Genomic DNA, 16,314 nt, shown 5'->3' with positions numbered 1-16,314 from the left:
CGTTGGATTTACCCGCACAAAAAAATAGGTCCGTTAGTCCGCCACTCGACAGGAGGTCAGTGATCGTCGACGACTAGGTACTCCAATTCTACTCAGAGGGCACAAAAAAATGAAGGTGACGACCATCTTCCCGGAAACATCACGCTGAGTGACGGCCATCGACGGGATTTGTAATTTCTGCCTCAATCAGGCCATGAGGCTCGTTGTTGGAGGACCTAGCCGTTCAGCTCCCGCCTCCTTGCCCGACTCTGGATGGGGACAAATGAAAGCAGCAGAACAATGAGGTGGCCGGCCAGTTGCCGAGGCTGACGTTATGGAACCCCTGTCAACGCGCTCCTTCTCTCCGGGTGTCGCGTCAGTAGCGACTTTTTAGCGCCCGAAGTTGAGGCGTCCCAGGCCCATCGATAAGCCGGGTGGTGGATCCGATAAGCAATTTCCAGCCAGCCGGAGCCCGTATCGGTCGCAGCAGTTGGGACACCGTTTCGGCGATGCAAGAGCAGTCGATTGAGAAGGCGAACAATAGCTCACTCTCTCCCTTCTGCAACGCAACTGTGAAGGTATTGTTACTGCTTTGCAGCGCATTGCACGCGAATATGCCCTAATCATGTGAATAGGTTCCTATTGTCGGCAGCCGTAGCGGCAAACGCTTGCGCGCGTCTCCCCCCCTCCGGGTGCCCCTCGAACCCCTTCCAATTTGAACGCCGTACGCCACCCGAGAACGCGCGACCTTTCTCGCTCGAGCCTTGGCAGAAGGATTCAGATGATCAATTGAAGCCTGTCGTTTCTTTGAGAGCTGGATCAAAAGTCGAGAAAAACAACTATTTGTCCGCATTCACCCGAGGACCGAATCGTGGAGGACAGCTCTGCGAATCGCTGGCAATCCAAGCCCGACAATTTCCAGCGCTCCGCCGAGCGGTGTCGTTAACGGCCTTGTCTCCTCTACGTTCCCTTGTACTAGCAGACGAAAGAATTCTCGGTGAAGAAAATGTCAGCGAGGCCAGCTACACCGGCATCGCCGAAGAACTACAAAGTCAAGTCGCCTCAACCAGGGCAGCCCATGTACGGGTGTGGTAAGCTGTGTCCTCCTCGGGGTCGCATCTTCCCCTTCCCCCCACCACTAACAGCTACAGAACACCTTCAGAGGCTCTTCAACCAGGACCAAGCGACCACGAACACCTCCATTCAACACTACAAGGCGATCCTGCGGAGCATCTTCGATACAAACCCCCTGGTCCCGCAGACCTCCAAGGCCGCCGACGGCGTTGTCATTACTTCGCTCACTCCCACATACCTTTGCCTCCAATGCCCCTCGACCCTCACCGAGGACGATAGGACCAAGCATGGCAGCAAGAAGTCACACAGATTCTGTACGTGTGGATAATTGCCGAGCCCAGGGTGTCCACGGCTTTGCTGACCTGGGGGCAGATGTTGACTCAAAGAGCGGTGCTCTGTACTGCCAAATGTGTGATGACATCGTTTGGGATCCTACCTTTGAGGAGCTGAGGTTGAAGAAGATCGGAACAGGGACCTTTTCGAGTACGTTCCCCCCCCCCCCCCGGGGGTGACCGGCCGCAATGAATGCTAAGCCCTCCACAGGTCGAAAACGCAAGCACGAGGAGCTTTTTGAGACGTCGGATCCCGTTCGGGACAACCCGACGTACATCACGTCGAATACAACCATAGCGTCGTGCAAATCCAGCGGCCTCCGGGGCATCTACAATGCCGGCGCCACCTGCTACCAGAACGTTGTCCTCCAGAGCTTCCTTCACAACCCCATTCTCCGCAACTACTACCTCAGCGACGGCCACTCCAGCAGCACCTGCAACGTGCCATATTGCCTGAGCTGTGCCATGGACGATATGTTTCAGGACTTCTACGCGTTGGAAACCACCAACGGATATACGGCAGCCAACATCCTCTCCGGGTTCTGGTTTAGCGACAGGAGGGCGTTCGACAACCTGGTGACGACCAAGGAGCAGGACGCCCACGAGTTCTTCCAGTTCCTCGCCGAGGAACTGCACGAGCGCAACGGTGACGGCAAGAAGCCCGAGACTGGGAGCGAGCACAGTTGCAACTGCATCATCCACCAAACTTTCTACGGCAAGCTGCAGAGCACCACGACCTGCCAAAACTGTAGCGGCGTGACCCACCAAGTACAGAGCTTCTTGGATCTCAACCTCCCGCTGGAGAACCTGTCCCATAAGAAGGGCAAGAAGACCACATCAAGAGGGCAGCTGACGTTGCAGGAGTGTCTTGAGGACGAGTACGTCAAGTCGGACAAGTGCGAGTACCGCTGCAATAACTGCAGCTCGATGCAGCAGGCACGCCGGCAAACGACCATCAAGCGGCTACCGAATGTGCTGTCGATTCAGCTTAAAGTAGGATCCCACCTTCGTTTCTCCCTCCCCTCCCCCCCGAGGCCCCGCCTCGAAGCAGCGAATGCTGATCTACTACACGCAGCGATTCGAGTATAAGCAAGGCCGCAATGAACGTGCCGCCAAGATTGACACGCCCGTTCAGTTTCCGCTCGAGCTCAACATGCTTCCCTACACCAACCGCGGCCGCACCATCAGCACCAACGGCCACGACGGTAGCAAGGAGAACTACGAGCTGGCGCGCTCCTGTACCTACGATCTGCTCAGCGTGGTCGTGCACGTGGGCGAGATCGACACGGGCCACTACGTGTCGTACTGCCGGGTTGGCGACCAGGTGAGTATCAGCCCTCCCACTGCCGGCTCCGGCAGCCCCCCCCCCCCCCCCGGGGAGATCTTGTCAAGGAAAGACGCCAACAGACGGGACAGTGGTTTGCCTTCAACGACCACCGGGTGGAACTTGCGCAGAAGTCGGACGTGCTCAATTCCAAAGCCTACTTACTTTTTTATATCGTCAGGTCGTTGTCCTGAGCTCAGTGTAGGCGCAGGGCAGCGACGCCCTTGAGAATTGCAGCTGCAAGCATTTGACCTTTCTTCCCCCTTCCTCTCCTTGCCACTTTTCTCTTCTCTTCCATGGTTGTTTGTAAGCGATAGATCCTGAGTGGTTTTGTTTATGCTCAGCGAACAGGATCATGCCACAGAATGTGGTGTTACAACTCAAGGAGCCGGGGTGAAGGCGTTGGCGGTGTATAGTGCTAAGTTTGGGAAAACATAGGGGGCATAGGGGGCAACTGTTTGTCTGGCAGCAGGCAGCGTGGAGATTATACAGCCGTCTCGGTAGCCAGCCATTACTTCAACATGTCGCGTGCATCTCTTGACCCCTTGTGTGATACTTTTGAATACGACTAGCCATTCGTGGACGGGTTCATCCCTCTCAAGCCCTCCCTATTTGTTGTCGCTTTCCCTCTCGGGTAACCATGACTGTACTACCTCTGAGCACCGCAACCGCTTTCATGCTCCATCCTGCAACACACTTCACTTTCGAGAACCCTTGCTTCATCCATCCAACTCCCCCACTTCCCTTGTTACTCCCTCCAGCCCCAACCCTCACACTCAAAGTTTGCATAGCAGTAGAACTCGTTACTCAGTCCCCGCGCATGCTTGGGTTCGTAGTCGGTCGTGCGCAGCCCGAAGGACCGATACACGCGCGTGACGATGTCCTTCATTCGCTCACCCGTGCTGAGGATCAGGCGCGGCTGTGGGCAGGGCTCGCCTTGGCTCTGATCTGGTGCCGTTGATGCAGATGGTGGGCGAGAGAGCCACCTCACAGTGAGGGCCGCTAGTGGTTCAAAGTAGGAGACTAAGTTAGCGTTATACGTCGACGTTTGAAGGTGAAAACGATCGGGGGTGGGGGAACCGCCTTCCCCGGTTGTGGGGGAGGGGGAGAGAGGGGAGGGGACGGTAAGGTTAGGAGTTTCGTTTGGTACTTTTTGTCTGACAGTCTTCGCTCAGGAATGGTGGGTCGGCAATGATGCGGTCACAGGTGCCTTTGAGGTGCGCTACACAAGGGAACGGTCAGTGGGCAGGCCATGGCATGATGATGGTACGAGGGTGTCGTAAGGGCTGTCACAGACCCGGCAGCTTCAGTGGCTGGGCAAAGTCGTAATAGACAAACTCCGGGAAGATAGCGAAACGCTGGTCGTGTTCAAGCAGGATCAGATTCGGCTTGGGTTGTCCTGGGGGTGCGGAGCTCTGTGGAACGTTGTTTTGTCTGATGTGAGTGGCCTTGTACCTCGTCTGCAGGATATGAAAACGCAACTTACGAGAGCATTCTTCAATGCTACAAACACGCTTGGTGCCGAGACGACGGCGATCGTCGTGTTCTCCGTGACTCCCTCGAGAAGCAGCTTCGCATACAGCCCTGCTGTTTCATCCGCGTACTGTGTCCGGCTCACTCATCATTAGCAGAACCCTACTTCCCCTCACATTTTTCTGGCAGCCAAATCGAGGCGAGGAGAGCTAATGACCCAAAGCCTTCCAGTTCCTTGCTCTTCGGCCCACATGCATCCCAGGACAACTGTAGCGGAAGCGGACCGGAAAGAGGAGGAAGGCATGAAACACGTACCCAGAATTGACTTTCGTTCCAATCCTCTGCGAACGCATCCATAGATAGCACCTTCTCCTCGGCTGCGGCATGGAGCGCATCGGCCCTGGCCTGTAGTTTGGCAAACTGCTCGGCGCGGGCATCGCGCTCGGCGTAGAACTCCTTTAGCGCATTAAGTGTGGTGGATGAGAGCGATCTAGGTGGCCGAGTATTAGCACTGGGCTTTCTTTTCTCCTTTGTTCGTGCCAATATTCTGCCGTTTTGAAAATTGAATTAGCAGCCCAAAACTTACATCTCATCGTCACTTTCACGGCTTGCCATGATGCAAACAAAATCTCGGCTTTAATTTTGGTAGTTTGTGAGTGGTTGCCTCTCTGCAAGGCTGTCATTCAGTAAGTGAGGGGGGCCTAAGAGTAAGATTTTTGAGTGGTGGGTTCGACAAGGCGTCTCGACTTGCGGATCGGGCTACGTTACGAAAATTCTTGGCCCCGAGCGGCAAGAAGCCCAGCATGACACAAAATCACATCCCGAACATTGTCCTCGGTGGTAGACTCGAGGGAATAACGTTTAGCTAAGCTGTATGTACACTCTACAGTGTCCTGTTTTGTTGCCTTAAAACGCCCGACCCCGCTCTACTGGTCGTCCAGCACGTGGATGTACTTCTTCTCTTCCCTCATCTCCTTCTCGGTAGCAGGCGGCAGGTCGTAGTATGTCGACGAACGGAAACCCTTCTGCACAGGAGTCAGTCACACGCAAGAGGATGGGGATGGAGAGGAACCGTACCAGATAATGATAAGTCCACTTGCTGATGTCGCTGGGCTCCATGCCTAGGTCCTTGAACGTCTTGGCCGACTCGTCAATGACCTGATCATGGAACTCGCGCTCCACCTCGTCCGCGGACATGATGTCCCACCAGAGAAGGCGGTTGAGCAACCCGGCAGTGGGCTTCAGCAGCCACTTGGGCACGTTGATGTGCCTGCGCTTCTTGTAGATCTCCCGGTCGACCAGCTCGGCAATCTCAGCCGTCGAATAGTTCTTGGGGCCGTACAGCTCAAAGGTTTGCGCTGCCGTGTTGTCGTCAAACAGCATCTTCTCCAGCGCCTCGCCAACATCGATAACCTGCAAAAACACGTTAAAAACATGGGCGCTTGTCGTAATCGATTGGGTCACACGTACGTGCACTGGCCAGTACCTCTCCTGCATGTTGTTTGCTGTAAAGAGGTTGGTCACGCTGGCGAGCTTCAGCAGCAGGTTGTCCTCAAAACCGAACATAGGGGCCGGCCTGACAATGGTGGTTTCGGGGAAGATTTCCCGCGCCACCTTCTCGCCATAGCCCTGAAGACCGACTTAGAACCCCGTCTATATACCACAGGGGAAGGGGGAGCCATGGGCTACATACCTTGGTCGCGAAAAACTCGGAAGTCGATTCGGGGTTGGCGTTGTACGACGACACGTGGATGTACCGGTCAACATCGTACTTCGCAACAGCCTCCACAATCCGCTCGGTACCCTCAATGTGCACATCTGCAAGGGAGAAATTCCTAAACCCCGTCAGCTCATGGCTTTCCCTTTTGTCCCTGTCCACGCCGAGCCCGACTTACTTCGTAGGATAGTTGCGGCCGACCAGGTTGTAGACGACGTCGGAATGCCTGACACTCTCCTCAATGGATTGGGTGTTGCGGAGGTCGTATTCCTAACTTCAGTTCAGCAATTGCTTCCTCTCCCTTGCCGCCCGGAATCCTCACCATGAACACCACACGGCCGAGATCGCCAGTGAGCTTGAGATGGCGCTTGGCCATCTCCTCGCGGTACGGCACGACGACAGTGCATCCTTGTCTCGCTGCAGAGCGTCCGGTTAGTCGGTGATCGAAATTGCCTCGGAGCAGACGGTCGAACCTAGCCGGTTGACGATGTAGCGGCCGAGCTGGCCGGTGGCACCAAAGACGGTAGCGGTATGCTCTCCGAGGGAAGAACTGGAAGAGGGGGGCTTCATCAGCTGCAGTTCGGACAGCGAGAGGGGGGGACGGACCGGCCGCCGGTGACGCGGATGAGAGGCTTGCCGGTGCGCGTGATGTGGACGTCAGAGTGAATGGCTCGTTGCTGCAGCGCGCTCCGCGCAATCTTGGGCGCCGTCGACCGCACGGCGGTCGGCAGAGAGGCCATGGTGGCTGGTGGTGATGGGCGGCGTCGCAGTCAATTCGCGTTGACAATGAAGGCTGCGAGCTTCGTGCGATTAATTCATCGACCCGGCAATCGAGAGACGCTCGAGGTGCCCGCCGGCTTCAGAGCTCTGACCCACTCTGGCTTGTCGGAATGAGCAGATTGGCGAATAGGGCGTCGGCAATTCCGCAACGGCAGGCCAACAGCACGGGCCAATGCCCGCGAGGTACGTACCGTTGGCGACAATTAGGCTGCCCGCCCTGCCGCGTCAAGTGGGACGGGGAGGCTGGCGGGCTGCAAGAGCGATGCTTTCCATCGTCACCACTAAACAACCAGCTCCCACCACATCTTACGAACAAAATACCCCGGCATTTGCTCGAACAGTCCGTTCAGCCGAACAGTCGGAGTTGGTAAAAAGACAGCAAGAGGCGACCGTCCTTTTTCGATACTCGCACCACTAAAACCACACATCCTCGGTCGACCATGAATGTCGACACCATCTCCGACTTCCTCGCCGAGCAGCGGGACATCGCTCCAGACGAGCTGCAGCCGCTCGTGCTCGAGTTCGAGACGTTATGGGAGCGCAAGCTGTGGCATCAGCTTACTAATCAACTAATCGAGTTCTTCAACCATCCCGGCAGCGCACCGCAGCGCTTGCAGTTCTACAAGGTGTTCGTCCTCAAGTTTGCCGACAAGACCAACCAGCTCAAGCTCGTGGACCTCGCCCTGAAGGCGGCAACACAATGTAGAGGTGCGTGGCCCGGAGCTGGATGCGAGGCGACGATCTTCTGACCGGAACAGACAACCAGGAGCGCCTCTCCTTCATGGAGGGGGTGGTCAAGAAGGTGGACAATGAGGACTCGCAAGACGCCTTGGTATTCGCCACCGTCGCGATGGCCCGCGTGAGACTCGACCTCAACGATCTGGAGGGCGCAAGGAAAGACCTGGACAAGGCAGAGCGGATCCTGGAGAGCTTCGATTCGGTCGAGACCATCGTGCACGCAGCGTTCTACGGCGCCAACGCCGACTACTACCAGGCCAAGGCCGACTTTGGCTCCTACTACCGCAACGCGCTCCTCTACCTCGCCTGCATCGATATCAAATCTCTCTCCCCGGCCGAGCGGCGCAATCGCGCATATGACCTGGCGATCGCCGCGCTGGTGAGCACGAGCATCCACAACTTCGGCGAGCTCCTGCTTCACCCGATTCTCGACGCTCTCTCGGAGCGCGAGGAGGACAAGTGGCTGCGCGACCTCCTCTTCGCCTTTAACCGCGGCGACCTAACCGCCTACGATATGTTGGCAAACCACATCAAGTCGAACCCCCTGCTGGCCCAGCACAGCCGGCAGCTGCGTGAAAAGATCTATCTGGCGGCGCTGACCGAGGCCGTGTTCCGGCGCCCGCCCCACGACCGCGCCATGACGTTCGCGACAATTGCGGCCGAGACCAAGGTGCGACCGGGCGAGATCGAGCACCTAATCATGAAAGCGCTCAGCCTGGGCCTTTTGCGCGGTACCATTGACCAGGTGGACGAGGTGGCGCACATCAACTGGGTGCAGCCCAAGGTATTAGACATGAAGCAAATTGAGAACATGCGCGCACGGCTGAAGGAGTGGGATTCGAGCGTCAATCAACTGGGCAACTGGATCGAGAAGGTCGGGCAGGACTTGTGGGCAGCATAGACGGAGAAGCGAGTGCAAACAGAAAGCAGACGCCATCCTGGCATGTGTACGTGATGATGCCTTGCATGAGAATTAGACTTGGGAAAGTCTACGAATGAATAAGGGAGAGGTCGAGAAATTATTGATGCTCTCGGCCAGGCAAAAACCGCAGAAACCGTATCGATTATTCCGTGCCCAACACCCACTGCTAACGGGTATATTCGTCGAGCTCTTCTGAATTCTTCCCCATACAACCAATTTGTTCAGGTTGTTTTGACTTTTTCTTTCTTCCTCCCACCAAAAACAACAACCCCACCGGCTACCCAAGCCGGCCACCAAACGCACCACACCACCACAGGCGAGTACGTCCCGCACACATGCCATGCCACCGCCGCCTCCCTCAACACGCTCGTCACATCAGTCCCCCAGTACGCCGCAGCCACAAGCAGCACTGTGGTCGGGCTGATTGCGTTCAACAGCACCGTCGCCGCGATCTTGCCCCCGGTCGTTCTGCAGGGGGGGATGAAGGTCAAGGGAGAGGCGAGCAGACCGGTGATGAGAGCGAGGGAGAAGTTGAGGGTGGCGAGGGTGGAGAGAAACATGCCGAGCAGGAGGAGGGAGAAGGATTTGATGAGGTTGCATTGATGCTCACTGATGGGCCTTCGCGGGAGGGTAGCCAGGACCCGGGAGAGGGCTGGTGGGAGGAGGGTGTTGAGGAGGGCGAAGGTGAAGAAGAGGGGAGTCAAGGTCTAAGTCAGAACAAAAAAAAATCAGTTAATGTCGTCAGAAAAGGGCGCGGAAGAAGAAGAAGCACTCACGCTTTCCGGGGTGTGGTTGAAGAGGTACAGGGGGATGATGGACAGCGACTGGATGAGAGTTACTACGCCCAGAGGGAGGAACAGGTCACGCTCGGCCGTGGCAGGCGGAGGAGCCGTGCTGCTGGAGGGTTCGGTTTTGGCATTGGCCGGTGGCTCGCCCTCTGTCGGTTGGCCGCTCTTGGCCCACAGGGCGATGGCCATGATTGTGAAATTGGCAGCCACCAGCATCGCGCTGGGCAGATAGGTGCCGATGCTGACGAAGCGTTCCCGTTGCATAAGCAGGTAAAAGAAGAAGCTTTGGTGTAGGTGCTCGAGCAGGTTGTTGAGTGAACGGAAGGAACCTTCAATCACGCGGCCCATGGCCATCTCATCTTGCCATCCCTCGCCAAAGGGCCGCAGCGTCACGGCGTCGACGTGGTAAGGGATGAAGCTGCTGTGAGCACCGCTGGCCAGGCCGAGACCCTGCTTCAGCATGCCTCGCAGCATGGTGCGCAGACGGTCCGGATACCCATTGTCATGGCGCCACATCTCCTGCAGCGCGACGCCGATGCCCATCTGGCCGCTGGCGATGTTGACAACCGAGTTGATCAGGTCCAGGTTCGGCAGCTGGCCATTGACGCCGTCGTACACTATATGAACGCTCTCGAAGCGGCGCTCTTGAGCGTAATCAATGGCAATGGCGCCCTGCAGCAAGCCGGACTTGAGCGGCAAGCTAGAGACGCGTGAAGGATCGTGGGCATCGTGGTAGGCATCAACCCACGCCTGCGGTCCAGCGATGCTGTCCGGCGTGATCAGCAGGATGATGTCCTTGGACCACAGTGACCAGCGCTTGAAATATCGCAACAGAGTCAGGGCGAGGGGGATGCCGTTCTTATTGATCTCGTCCCTGACGTTCTTCCAGGCGGCGACTAGGACGATGGCTTCGGTCGCGTCGCCTCGGGGTGCTTGCAAGATAGCGTAGAGATTCTCGCCCGCGCAGACGTGTCCCGCGGCACGGTACGTAAAGTTTTGCCTGGCCGTCTTGACCCCGAGACCCTTGATGATGGGTTCAAGCTTGTCGTTGATCTCAGCGTTGCTCTTGCCCGCCAGCTCGTTCACCTCGTGCTTGTACGCCCGAAACACATTCTGATCGCTGCCGCTAAAATAGGTGTGAACCTGTCCGGGAAGGAGGGCGTTCTCGGATATGTACGTTTTCCTCGAGTATTGGTCGAGCGGAAGCAGGAACAGCCAGGCCGCCCCGACGAGGATACAGAGCAGCGACAGGTAGGGCGGTAGTTTGAGGATGCACGGGTCACGTCGCAGCTGCAGTGCGCTGGCTGCCATCGCATCAGCCGATCTTCTCCATGATTCATGAAGGGTTTTGAAGAGCTGCTTACCCAGCAATCGCGGCATCTTGCTGCGATCTCAGGATCCGCGACAGCTCTGTGTCGTGGAAATTCCTCTACTGGCCGTACTTGTACAGGTGTTGCCGATAATTCAACACGTTTCAGGGGAGGTAGCGTGCAATACACAATACTTTGAGAAGCGTGTCCCGGCCCTGCGCGCCCACCATGCATGAAACGCGGGAAGCTAACCGCCTACGGCCAGGCGGTCTTCTTGAGTTCCAAGGATTTTTAAGCGGGAGTCAGACCCGACAGGGCCATGATGTACGCAGTACACAGTATGTGCTGGGTAGACATACTATATCCAACACCCCAGACTGTAATCCGTACGCATGATCGGAAGCACACTACGCTCTGTTACGGCCAGCCATGAATACATCGTTGTAATCCGTACAGCCTGATAATACATCATCCATTCACCGAGACAAATTCATAAAACATCTCGAATGTGTCTGCAAAACAAGGCACCTCTATTCGGGCGCAGGCCCCAGCCTCTGATTGCCACCCGCCAGTCCAGGGGTAACCGCGGGCGCCGCCGCCAAGTTGCTTAATGGAAGCACACTAAACCGACCATACGTCTTCTGGTCTACGCTCACGTAATAGGGAAGCCTCACTCTGAGGTTAAGCTTCCCTTCAATGAATCGTAGCGCCCATTCTGGAGGGGCAAGAAACTTAAGGTATCCCATCCCAACTATGCATCGTCCTGTATCAGCATCTTTCTCGGTTCGGAGCTGGGGTAGGAGGTTGAGGACGTACATATATACCCAACAAGCAATCCGCAAACATGCCCAAGCATACTACTTCCGGGCATCAACAGCGCTACAACGAACAACATCACGATGGGCCCGGTCCAGGTGGGGATCGTGGGCTGTCCGCTGATGACCAAATACGGGCTCTTCTTATTCTGCCGGATGGCTTCAGCTCCGAGCAGGAGAAAGCCCCAGATACTGTAGCGCACACCATCTGTCAGCACACTCTACCTCTCCCTCACTTCCAGCATTGCTTGCTCACCTGGCTCCTATGATCGGGGTGTTCTTCTGTAGAAGGAACCTTTCAATTCCCACATATATTAAAGCGGGTATTGTCGAGAGCGCTGGATGGCATGTCAGCACATTCCCTTCCCTGCTCTTCTGTTTCGGAAAGTCAAAGGGTCTCACCGCCGAAAAATAGGGCCAACGAAGTGAGTGTACCATGCTCAACCTCGAAACGCTCCAACATCGGGACCACGCCAAGCAGGTTGATAGCTAGGTGGAACACATTGACGTGAAGGAGTGGGAATGTATTAGTCCGATACACTGCTCATGAACCAGAATTAGCCCAACAGCTGCCTCAACATTGACCAAAAGAGCAAGCGCAGCACAAAGTAACCACGACGCAACGTACTGGTCGACAAGTTTATCAAGTCTGGTTCAAGCCTGCCCCACGCCTTGACGTCCCACCATGGCTGCAAACAGAGGGCTTCAAGTCCGACCATCAGCACTATCGCCAGCCGTGTGAAGAGCGGCAGCCGGTCGATGTAGGCGATAGTTCGCCCGATGTTGAGCTTTAGCATGTGGGTCGGATTGTTCGGCATCTCGGTTCTCTCTCTCTCTCGGTGTATGCGCGCGCTTGTGCGTGCCCCTCTCGCCTGAAACTAAAGGAAACAAGCGCCACGATATCCGTTCGGTTCTCGGTGCTGGTATTGTGAATTCACGCGGGGCGCAGGGACTGGGACGCAGGGACTGGGACGCGATCTGTCAAATCGAACGGCGCGACGCGGCGCAGCAGTGAGAAAATAATAGTTGAATTAGTGGCATGCCTTGCTATCGCATGGCTCCGTCGTTCGTCTCAGCCTTGATATCTTCCCCGAAAGAGTGCTGTATCTAAAAGGATTTGAGGTAAGCAGCAAGGCGGTGCAGAAGCATCATCACCACCGAAGTCAAATGAAAAGTCGCTGACCAAGCGGTGGTTGGGTGTAAAAGCTCGCTAAGGGACACCAACCCACAACAACTGCATGCTTTGTTGCGCTTCCCACATGTCGACCAAAAGTGCAGCTGTGGAGGTGCACAGGTCTCGATTGATGCATAAGTACTCCGTACCGCCCCGCCCTCAAGCACGGATTACCAGTAGTTAATCCGTACTCCGTATTCCACGAAGTGCTCTACAAGTATGATTACACTGCGGCTTGGTCCGTAGTATAGTTCAGAACTTGTACGGAGTACTTGGCAACCCTACCCTGCACTCAAGCTTTCATGCTGGATGCGTGTGATTGTTCCCTGAGGAGAGAAAGGAGATTGGTTCCAGGCAATCCATATGATTCAACTCCACTGTTCACGTCTGTTTCTCGTCCTACTTTGGCACATCGACCTGTTTTTACAATTGTTTCCTTTCCGTTTTGATTCTTTCATTTCATTCTTGTAGCGAAGTTCATTCGCACCAGAACCAATGTAAAGATGGACCTCGGATGAACTGAAGAAGCAGGGGCAGGGAAAGAAGAAGAGGAAGAGAAAGAGAAAGGGAAGAACGAGGAACTTGTGAGGGGTATTCCGACTGGGAAGCAAGTGAAAGCGGGATAAAGCAATGACAAAACAAAAGTCCCCCTTACGCTATGCCGCGAGTTTATCGGCCCTCTCTTGGGTGCCGTCTCTGTTGTAGCATGCATGCACACAACCAAGACACTAATTGTATCCGTCGTGTAGCCCTCATGGCCTCCCCAGGAACTGCATCCCCTTTACAGGCACTTCATCAGCTGATGCACTGCACCTCGCATTTCGGAGGCGCGAGACTGGTCAGCAGCCCACTGGAGAATACTCAAAGGAGTCTTCAGAAACTTCATTCAAATGCAAGGGCCATGACTATACATACAAAAGTGAAACAGTGCTACGGAATACGCCAATTCCGGTAAACCCCCAAAACTGCCAATCCACAAACCACTGTATGCTGTTTCGCACCCTACCCCCCGGTCTCCAAGCATCACAGTATGCTGTTAATTTTTCATCTAGTTCTTAGCGCTCTTGGCCATGGTGTTGAGGGCGCTGCCATTCTTGAACCACTCAATTTGGCCCTCGTTGAAGGTGTGCGACAGCTTGATCTCGAAAGTCTCGCCATTCTTGGGGTGCACCCGCATGGTGATGGGCTTGCCGGGGGCAAGCTCGGTGCAGAGAATGTCGACCCTGTCATCGGGCTGGACCCTGTCGTAGTCCGCAGGATCCGAGAAGGTCAGGGGAAGCATACCCTGCTTCTTCAGGTTGGTCTCATGGATACGGGCGAACGACCGGGTGATGATGGCAAGACCGCCAAGGTGGCGGGGCTCCAGAGCAGCATGCTCACGAGAAGAGCCCTCACCGTAGTTCCAATCGCCGATGACGACCCACTTGATGCCCTTCGCCTTGTAATCGCGGGCAACAGCCGGGACGGCATCCCACTCGCCAGTTGTCTGGTTCTTGACCTTGTTAGCCTCACCATTGGCGGAGTTGATCGCGCCAATGAGCATGTTGTTGCTGATGTTGTCAAGATGACCGCGGTACTTCAGCCAGGGACCAGCCATCGAGATGTGGTCGGTGGTGGTCTTGCCCTGGGCCTTGATCAGGATGGGCAGATCAGTTGCATCCTTGCCATCCCAGGCACTGAAGGGAGACAGAACCTGGAGACGGTCAGAGGTGGGGGAGACCTGGACAGTCACAGCGTCGCGGTCCTTAGGAGGAGCCTGGTAGGTGTCCTGGCCGGGGTCGTAGCCCTTGGCCGGCAGACCGTCGCCCGAGGGTGGGGTGAGCAGGAACTCGTTGCCATCCTTATCCTTGAGCTTGTCGGTCAGCGGGTTGAAGTGCAGCGAACCAGCAATGCTCATGGCAACAACCAGGTCGGGAGAGGTAACGAAGGAGTGGGTCGCAGGGTTGCCATCATTCCGGCCGGTGAAGTTGCGGTTGTAAGACGAGACGATCGAGTTGGCCTCGCCCTTCTTGACGTCCTGGCGGTCCCACTGGCCGATGCAAGGGCCGCAAGCGTTGGCGAGGACAACACCACCAAACTCCTCGAAGGTCTTAAGCTGGCCATCGCGAGCAATGGTCGCCCTAATCTGTTCAGATCCCGGAGTCACGAAGAACTGCGACTTGGTCTTGAGGCCGTGGTTGAGAGCGTCCCGGGCGATGGCAGCGGCACGCGTCATGTCCTCGTACGACGAGTTGGTGCAAGATCCGATCAGACCGACCTTGAGCTCGTCAGGCCAGCCGTTGGCCTTGACAGCCTCGGAGAACTTCGAGATGGGAGTCGCAAGATCAGGAGTGAACGGGCCGTTAATGTGGGGCTCGAGTTCAGACAGGTTAATCTCGATCAGCTGGTCATACTCGACACCCTCGTCCTCGCGCAGCTCCTTGGCATAAGAGCGGGCAAAGTCACCGATCTCCTTGCGCTTAGTGGCGACAAGGTAATCGTACATGCGGTCGTTGAAGGGGAAGAGCGAGGTGGTCGCACCGATCTCAGCACCCATGTTGCAGATCGTGGCTTAAAAAAATCACCGTGTCAGCATGTTCCAAACCAAGAGGTGCGTATCGTAGGAGTCAACTACGTACCCATGCCCGTAGCAGAGAGGGTCTCAACACCAGGGCCATGGTACTCGACAATGGCGCCGGTACCGCCCTTGACTGTGAGAATTCCGGCGACCTTAAGAATAATGTCCTTGGGGGCAGTCCATCCAGACATTTTCCCGGTCAGCTTGACACCGATAACCTTGGGGGCCTTGAGCTCCCAAGGGAGGTTGGCCATGACATCAACGGCATCAGCTCCGCCCACACCAATGGCAGCCATACCCTGTACAAACGATGTCAGCTACGTTTCCTCAAGGTGCCGTGCAGACCATAATTTCACTAACCAAACCACCGGCGTTAGGAGTGTGGGAATCTGACTAAGTTAGCAACATCTTCAAATGTCTGAAGGGACCAAATCAGGATACACACCAGTGCCGATAAGGAGACCACCAGGGAAAGCGTAGTTCTCAAGCAAGATCTGGTGAATGATACCAGAGCCGGGCTTCCAGAAACCAATGTTGTACTTGGCGCAGGCGCTCGCGAGGAAATCGTACACCTCCTTGTTGATGCCCACAGCGCGCTCAAGATCCTTGGCACCGCCGATCTGGGCCTCAATCAGGTGGTCGCAGTGGACGGTGGTAGGGTTCGCCACCGAGGGCATGCCGGCCGACATGAACTGAAGAATGGCCATCTGAGCGGTGGCATCCTGGCAGGCGACGCGGTCCGGCCGCAGCTTCAGGTAAGAGACGCCACGCTCGATGTCCTGGCCGTGCGGGTCGTCCAAGTGGGAATAGAGAATCTTCTCGGCATAGGCCAGGGGGCGCTTAAGCCTTGACCTCACAATAGCGAGGTTCTCTGACATCTTCTTGTAGTTGATGAAGTTGTTCTCCTCCCAGTTGTTTTGCCGGACCTGCAGTTGCGGGCGCGCGGTCAGCCATTGTGCAGACAGTGCTTGGCGGCGCAAGCGTAGACGGCGATCGCCAATTGGAAACTCACCTTCTTGTCCAACGGAGAGTCGCTCACTGTCGCCATGCGCCGGAGACCAAGGCTCGCGCTGCCGACAGCGCGGCTCCGGGCGAGGCCCAGGAGCTGACGAGAAGCCAACATGGTGGTGACGTTTCAGCTCGGCAAGAGCGCAAACAAAGACTTAATGGGAGTGGAGAGTTGTCAACTAGATGACCTCGCGACAACAACGAGGGAAGGAGAGTGCAGGTTCGCCAACGGGTGACTGCGTAGAAAAGAAAAAAAAGGGTGGAGAGTTCTCGAGGTTTAAGGAATCGCAGGCGGGATTTTACATCGCATGTGGCAACCAGAG

The 16,314-nt window shown here is 56.1% G+C and overlaps 7 protein-coding genes across 7 annotated transcripts; 2 read left to right on the top strand and 5 right to left on the bottom strand.

Moving 5' to 3' along the window:
- Positions 1-985: 985 nt before the first annotated feature.
- P884DRAFT_195432 (ubiquitin carboxyl-terminal hydrolase-like protein) lies at positions 986-2,903 on the top strand (the record flags this gene model as incomplete). Its single annotated transcript, XM_069437909.1, has 6 exons — positions 986-1,070; positions 1,131-1,367; positions 1,426-1,536; positions 1,597-2,378; positions 2,461-2,709; positions 2,802-2,903. The coding sequence occupies 6 exons, from the start codon at positions 986-988 to the stop codon at positions 2,901-2,903; spliced, it is 1,566 nt and encodes a 521-aa protein (XP_069299647.1).
- Positions 2,904-3,457: 554 nt separating this feature from the next.
- On the bottom strand, positions 3,458-4,797 carry P884DRAFT_195425 (putative N6-adenine methyltransferase-domain-containing protein; the record flags this gene model as incomplete). Its single annotated transcript, XM_069437907.1, has 6 exons — positions 3,458-3,711; positions 3,860-3,931; positions 4,007-4,124; positions 4,196-4,312; positions 4,498-4,672; positions 4,769-4,797. 6 exons carry the CDS (start codon positions 4,795-4,797, stop codon positions 3,458-3,460), a joined length of 765 nt encoding a protein of 254 aa, XP_069299646.1.
- Positions 4,798-5,108: 311 nt separating this feature from the next.
- Positions 5,109-6,639, bottom strand: P884DRAFT_194842 (uncharacterized protein; the record flags this gene model as incomplete). Its single annotated transcript, XM_069437864.1, has 8 exons — positions 5,109-5,207; positions 5,260-5,595; positions 5,653-5,811; positions 5,876-6,017; positions 6,078-6,169; positions 6,222-6,316; positions 6,373-6,449; positions 6,506-6,639. The coding sequence occupies 8 exons, from the start codon at positions 6,637-6,639 to the stop codon at positions 5,109-5,111; spliced, it is 1,134 nt and encodes a 377-aa protein (XP_069299645.1).
- Positions 6,640-7,074: 435 nt separating this feature from the next.
- P884DRAFT_238841 (uncharacterized protein) lies at positions 7,075-8,433 on the top strand. The gene is made up of 2 exons (XM_069440110.1): positions 7,075-7,387; positions 7,438-8,433. Exons 1-2 carry the CDS (start codon positions 7,120-7,122, stop codon positions 8,316-8,318), a joined length of 1,149 nt encoding a protein of 382 aa, XP_069299644.1. The 5' UTR covers positions 7,075-7,119; the 3' UTR covers positions 8,319-8,433.
- On the bottom strand, positions 8,434-10,623 carry P884DRAFT_238839 (Gaa1-like protein). Its single transcript, XM_069440109.1, has 3 exons — positions 10,492-10,623; positions 9,116-10,431; positions 8,434-9,046 (listed from the first exon to the last, which is right to left on the bottom strand). The coding sequence occupies exons 1-3, from the start codon at positions 10,505-10,507 to the stop codon at positions 8,561-8,563; spliced, it is 1,818 nt and encodes a 605-aa protein (XP_069299643.1). The 5' UTR covers positions 10,508-10,623; the 3' UTR covers positions 8,434-8,560.
- A 212-nt stretch (positions 10,624-10,835) lies between these two features.
- On the bottom strand, positions 10,836-12,454 carry P884DRAFT_238837 (uncharacterized protein). The gene is made up of 5 exons (XM_069440108.1): positions 11,881-12,454; positions 11,655-11,792; positions 11,509-11,590; positions 11,254-11,444; positions 10,836-11,188 (listed from the first exon to the last, which is right to left on the bottom strand). The coding sequence occupies exons 1-5, from the start codon at positions 12,068-12,070 to the stop codon at positions 10,968-10,970; spliced, it is 822 nt and encodes a 273-aa protein (XP_069299642.1). The 5' UTR covers positions 12,071-12,454; the 3' UTR covers positions 10,836-10,967.
- A 1,018-nt stretch (positions 12,455-13,472) lies between these two features.
- Positions 13,473-16,186, bottom strand: P884DRAFT_238836 (aconitase family-domain-containing protein; the record flags this gene model as incomplete). Its single annotated transcript, XM_069440107.1, has 5 exons — positions 15,996-16,186; positions 15,429-15,909; positions 15,344-15,372; positions 15,045-15,282; positions 13,473-14,976 (listed from the first exon to the last, which is right to left on the bottom strand). The coding sequence occupies exons 1-5, from the start codon at positions 16,104-16,106 to the stop codon at positions 13,475-13,477; spliced, it is 2,361 nt and encodes a 786-aa protein (XP_069299641.1). The 5' UTR covers positions 16,107-16,186.
- Positions 16,187-16,314: the final 128 nt, after the last annotated feature.

The sequence above is a fragment of the Thermothelomyces heterothallicus genome (assembly GCF_042370625.1).
Source record: "Thermothelomyces heterothallicus CBS 202.75 unplaced genomic scaffold P884_scaffold_5, whole genome shotgun sequence".
NCBI classification, from domain to species: Eukaryota; Fungi; Ascomycota; class Sordariomycetes; order Sordariales; family Chaetomiaceae; genus Thermothelomyces; species Thermothelomyces heterothallicus.
Note: the sequence above shows the minus strand (reverse complement) of the source record. Positions and strands in the feature narration are given on the sequence as shown.